Source organism: Myotis brandtii, unplaced genomic scaffold (genome assembly GCF_000412655.1).
Source record: "Myotis brandtii unplaced genomic scaffold, ASM41265v1 scaffold1774, whole genome shotgun sequence".
Classification (NCBI taxonomy): Eukaryota; Metazoa; Chordata; class Mammalia; order Chiroptera; family Vespertilionidae; genus Myotis; species Myotis brandtii.
The window spans coordinates 65354-70937 of NW_005356575.1; the positions used below are offsets into that span (position 1 = coordinate 65354).

The 5584-nt window shown below is 56.9% G+C and overlaps 1 protein-coding gene across 3 annotated transcripts in view; it reads right to left on the reverse strand.

The window, feature by feature from the left end:
- Positions 1–4101: 4101 nt before the first annotated feature.
- The window catches only part of FOSB (FBJ murine osteosarcoma viral oncogene homolog B), a 5089-nt gene continuing 3606 nt past the window's right edge, over positions 4102–5584 (reverse strand). For all 3 annotated transcript variants that reach the window (XM_005863374.2, XM_014537359.1, XM_005863376.2), the window contains one exon: positions 4102–4851. In XM_005863374.2, the coding sequence (XP_005863436.1) occupies positions 4390–4851 (462 nt within the window). In that variant the 3' untranslated portion in view covers positions 4102–4389. The remainder of the gene's footprint in view (positions 4852–5584) is intronic.

A 5584-nucleotide genomic window follows, 5' to 3' on the forward strand; every position in this document is an offset into this window, starting at 1 on the left:
GACACGTTTTTCCTCTTTTTTTTCTCTCCCCAATATGGACTTTAGCGTGCGGATTGACGCCGGCACCTGGAGAGGTCGCTGCAGGCCTCTGCATCACCGCGCATCCTAAACCTCGCGGGTCTCTTCCGGTGGTTACATCTTTCCCGCGAATTTCAAAGACGGAGAAAGACTCATCTACCCTCTCGGTGCTAGGATATTTGGTTTCAGGATTATATTGGATTTCTCCCTTTCGCTTACCCACTCACTCATTTGTGCTCACGCGTGCACTTTATTAACCAGTGAAATATGTATTCATTTTTATTCATTCATTCATTCATTCATTCATTCACTTATTTATCAAGGATGTGTTCCATGCCTGGCCCTGTACTGGGCGGTGCTGGGCACACGATGGTGACGACGACCCCGACCCTGGCCTCATGGTACTCCCAGTCCAGTGGAGAAGGCAAACACTGAACAATCATTAATTGCACTTTTGATGAACAATTAGAAAGGTGGTGACTACTAAGAAGGAAAGTACAAAGTAGATGAGACATCTAATAAGGAGAGCTGATGTAGGCGGGGTCGCAGGGTAATATTTGAGCAGAACCTGAAGATGAGAGGGGATTAGCCAGCAGCGGGGGTGGGGGTGGGGGTTAAGATATTCCTGGTGGGAGTCAGGGTGGCCCCAATAATGACAATGACGATGGGGACGGTGATAATTGCTGTCACACGAGCTCACTGACTCCTCACTGATAGACCCTCCCTTCCCCCAACTGGTGGGCGGAGTATGCACTCACTACCGGCCCATTACGCAGCAGGAGAAACAGGTTCAGAGAGATGAAGTTCTTGCCCAAGGTCACCCAGCTTTGGCAGCCTCCCGCCCCGGCTCACAGACCCCGGGGGACCATGTTATTGACCACTTCTCTGTACCGTCTTTTGCAAGCCAGCTCCTCACCAAGTCCTGCATGCTCTACCTCTTCAACTGCTTTTAGATCCTTCGCCTCCCCTCTCTCCCCCACAGCCTTGGCCCTGTTCCAAGACTTCCTCACACTCCAGTGCCCCACCCTAGCATCCTCCCGGGTCTCCTGCCGGACGCTTGTCCCTTTCTCTCCCAGCTACCGTTACCCTGTCCCCGCCCTTCTTGTGCCCCAAACCTGCCCTGGCTCTAAAGTCTCCGTCCGGAATTGATGTCTGCGGGATGTGGTCCCTGCTAACCTTTTTCTCTGTATCTTTTGTCCCAGCTACTGTGACCCTCCAGCTTCCTCAGAGTAGCAAGCCCTCTCTCCACCAACAGCTCTCTGTACTCACTGCCCGGGTCAGCCCCAGTCTGTTCCTATTTATTCCCTTCTACACCCCCTATGTATCCTCTAGGACTCAGCCCAGCTGTCCCCTTCTCCGAGAAGTCTTTCTTGACTCCCAGACCAGATTAGAAGCCCCCCCCTGGGCTCCCCCGGACTCACGGACTCTCCCAATCCTGTTCACTTTGGATCATCCCTGACTGTGTACCCCACTGGACTGTGTACCCTATTCTAGGAGAGGAGAGCCTGGCCTGTCTCAGTCCCCACAGGGTCTCCAACACGGCACAGCACAGGGCTGGGTGCATGGCAGGTGCTCAGCAAAACTGTAAAAAGTAACTAATAAAATCCGTGACAACTTTCTCTGCTTGTCCCTTTAAGTTACTGGGCATCCGAATGACCCCTGGAACATCACTTCCATTCCCGGAGTGCTTGCTGCTCTGCCAATAAGTGAGGGCTTGGGTTTTGTAACGGGGATGGCTCAGCTGTACCTTTTGGCAAAGTGACAATGTTTCCTCTCTAGTCAGTCGTGGGTTGACCCTGATAGGTTGCTCATAAGCCAGAAGTAGTCATGCGAAAAGCAAAAGGAAATTCATCTCCCTATTTTGCATCATCTATATCTTTGTAGTGCTTGTGACTTCCGAAGGCCAACTTAAATGTTCTTCCAGAATCAGGGTGTATTCATCAAGCTGCTCTACTTGTGCCGTTTTCGCTCAGAGCACCCCCAGAGCAGACAGGGTCCCACATATTCCTTCCTCATAAGGAAACCTCCCTGGCTCTTTAGTATTTCAGTACCACACACTTGACAGCTAATATTCGGCTTTTTTTTTTTTTCTAGCAGGAGGCACAACCTGTGTGTGGGAAGTCCTCCTGACTATCTACCCTCCCTCCATCCTGCTGTAGGCTGATTCACTAGCAGGAGTTCTGTGTGTGTGTGTGCGTGTGTGTGTGTGTGTGTGTGTGTATAGTCCCCGGAGCAATCTAACCTTCACTCCCTTGTGTTGAAAGGAAGGCAGGTGATGGGTGTCAGGAGAAAATAGATCCCGAGGCTTGGTGGATGCATCTTTAAGAGCTTTTTTATTGGCGACAGTGCAGAACCATGGGGGGAGGGTAGTGGCCCAGGGCCAGCCAGTCCCAGCCCCCTGGGGTCAGGTGCAAAATACAAAAAGAGAATCACAAATACAGAATGGGATGGGGGAGTCAATAAACCATGGCCGGCAGGGGCAGGCCCTGCTCACAATCTCACACTGGCACCCGGAATTCTCAACGATACAGACTGTGAAAGCCCATGATCCCTCAGGCTTACTCACAAAAATAAAATCTCATGTCCCCAGCAAACCCACAGTCAGAAGGCAGCTGGCCGGTCAGGGACGGTCAGAGAGGAGACAAGTGGAAATGGTCAGAGACACACAGGCTGGGAAGAGATGGGGGAGGGGGGGGGACGGGACACGGGAGAGAGACAGCCAGAGGCTGCCGGGAACAACCAGAGGGGCCGAGCCGGTCAGAAAGGACGCAGCTAGAGACAGGCCGACCGAGACAGCCGGAGGGGGACAGGCTGCCTCCAGATTTCCAGAAGCAGCATTTCCAATTCGAGGGCATGGCTTTGGGGGCCAAAGTGACCTAGGTTGAGGTTGCAGAAGCGCTCACACGCTCACACGCGCGCGCACACACACACCCATATATAATATATTTATTTATACATAATAGATATAAGTGCCTTTCGGAAACCAGGAAAGGGATAAATAGCTATGGGAGGGGTCTGGGAGGCGCAGGACGGGCACGTGGAATGTTCTCCATGCAGCACGAGGGTGGCCTGGCCCACCCGATTTTGAAAAATATCAGTTTTTGCTTCACAATAAAATTCTCATGAGGTGAAGCACAAGGAAAAGGTGGGGTGCGGGGGGGAAGCCAAAACCAAGATTTGGGACTGGGGGGACGGGGAGAGGAAGCTGGGCTCACGGGAGCCCAGCCCCTTCCAGTTCACCAGTCCAAAAATATTGGGGGGGGGGTTGGGGACCAAAGCCTCAGCCTTTAAATCTTCTCCGGGAAAATAATGGGGTTCCCCCCTGGCAACCTCCCTTTCTAGGTAAGATGTGGGGGTGCCCAGGGGAGAGAGAAATTGGCGTCCTAGGCCGGGGTAGGGTGATAGGCCTTGGAGAAAAAGGCCGCATCTCGGGGGCTGGGGGTCCTGAGGAGAGAGGCCGAGGGGTCACCCCTCTCGAATCTGTCACCCCCTTGAGTCTAACTCACTGCCGAGGGGAGGAAGGAGGCAGGCAGCGGGGAGAGAAACCCAGAAGAGGCTTCGGGGAGCGGGGCGCACAATCCCCCCGGAAGGGCTCGGTCCCACCCGACTCCCCTCTCCACTCTTCCCCCCACAACAGGCCAGCTCATTTCACAGTATAAACACTCCAGCAGGACAGGCATCACAGCGCCCCCTGCTGCCCGAACCAGAGAGGCCCAACCAGGAAGGCCAGGAGGGGAGGCCGACGGGGCGCGGCTGGGAATAACACTGTCATCGGACCCGGGGCTGAGCGCGGGGCACCCCCGAGGGGGGGGGGGTGAGAAACCCAATCAGAGGCGGTGTCGCCGGTAGGGGGCGGCTGGACGGCCGGGGAGGGAGGCTCACATTGCAGACTGAGTCTGGGTCGGGGGAAGGCGGTCCCCCTCGGGGAACACCCACTTCCCTCCAAAGGGGGCTCAATTCAGAGGAGGATCTGACCCAGGAGCAGGTGGATCACTCAGCTCAGGGCGGGCAGCAGGGAGGACCAGCCTGATCGCCCCCTGAGGGCGGGCCTGGGGGACACCGGGGAGGGGTCTGGGGCGCGTCCAGACGACCAACAGGCAGCTGGGGATGGACACCCCCATCCCCTCCCCACCCGCTGCCCCCAAAGTCACCAGCTTCCTGGCCTCGCGGGGCCACAGACACCAGAGGCAGCGCAAAACCCAGGAGGCCCTCCTGTCCGGTGCGGTGCGGTGCGGGGGCTGCAGAGTCCGGCAGGAGAGGCGGGGGAGCCACGCACCCGCTCAGCCTCGTCCCCCTTCTCCCCTCTTCCTCCTCCTCCTCCTCCTCTTGCAAGTCTCCCCCGTGTGTTTGTCTGTTTTGAGTCTCAAGAGTTCACAGAGCGAGAAGGGAGGGCGAGTTCAGGGGGTCGGAAGGCTGGTCGCTGCCGCTGGTGCGATGGGCGCTGGCGAACGCGGAGACCTCCGGGCAGGTGAGGACAAACGAAGAAGTGTACGAAGGGTTAACAACGGGGAAGGGGTCGCCGAGGACTTGGACTTCACTGTGTGTAAAGAGAGAAGCTGTCAGGTTGGGGGGTGCGTCCTGGCCGGTCTGGAAGGGCAGGGGCGGTGGTGGCGGGGGCGGCAGCAGCCAGCCGAAACCATCTTCCTTAGCGGGCGCTGGCCCCGGCAAATCTCTCACCTCCGCCAGCGGGCCGGGGCCCGGCCCCTCTTCGTAGGGGATCTTGCAGCCCGGTTTGTGGGCCACCAGCACAAACTCCAGGCGCTCCTTCTCCTTTTGGAGCTCGGCGATCTCTGACTCCAGCTCCGCCTTTTCCTCCTCCAGCTGATCTGTCTCCTGAGCCCCCAGGTCATGCAGAAGAGGGAGGAAGGAGAAGAGAAAGACCATGAGCCAAGAGAGAAGGAGGGTGGTGGCTGGAGCCGTGAAGCCCTGTCCCTTGGACTTGCTGCTGCGAAGGCCCAGGGCTCGAAGGCAGCTCTGGCTGAGAGGACAGGCCCCCTGAGGTGGGGGTCCTGGTGCTGTGGAACCCGGGGCCAGGGGCTTTTGCCTTTTAGGAGCCTCAGTTTCCCCATCTGCCCAGTGGGTGGTGGGGCGGCGGCCAGGCGCACATGGGAGTGTCTGGTTTGTTGAGTGAATGAACGGTGGTTATGTTTGTCTTGCTACCTCTGTTGGCCAGTCTCCTCTGACCCCCCAGGAATGGACAGACTCTCCCCGGTTCCTCTAGGATCAGCAGGTCACACTGCCAGCCCAAAGCAGGACACTCTCTGGTCGAGGGAGGACGTTACAGGGGAGGGGGACTGCTGGATGCCACCAGCCCACAGTCTAAGAGCTATGCGGGGCTGGGGTGGGTAGTGGGGCATTGACATCGGACAGGAGGAGTTCAATTCACAGACTCTCTGAGATCTTAAAGCTAGAAGGGACCTGGGAGACCTGACGAGGGGTGGAAGAGATGGAGAAACTGAGGCAAAACGGGTTATTGCTTGCCCAAGACCAAAGGGGAGGAATGCCTACAGTTCCCTCTATTCAAGTTCCATCATATGCCACCTCGGCAAGAAGTGAAGGCCAGGAG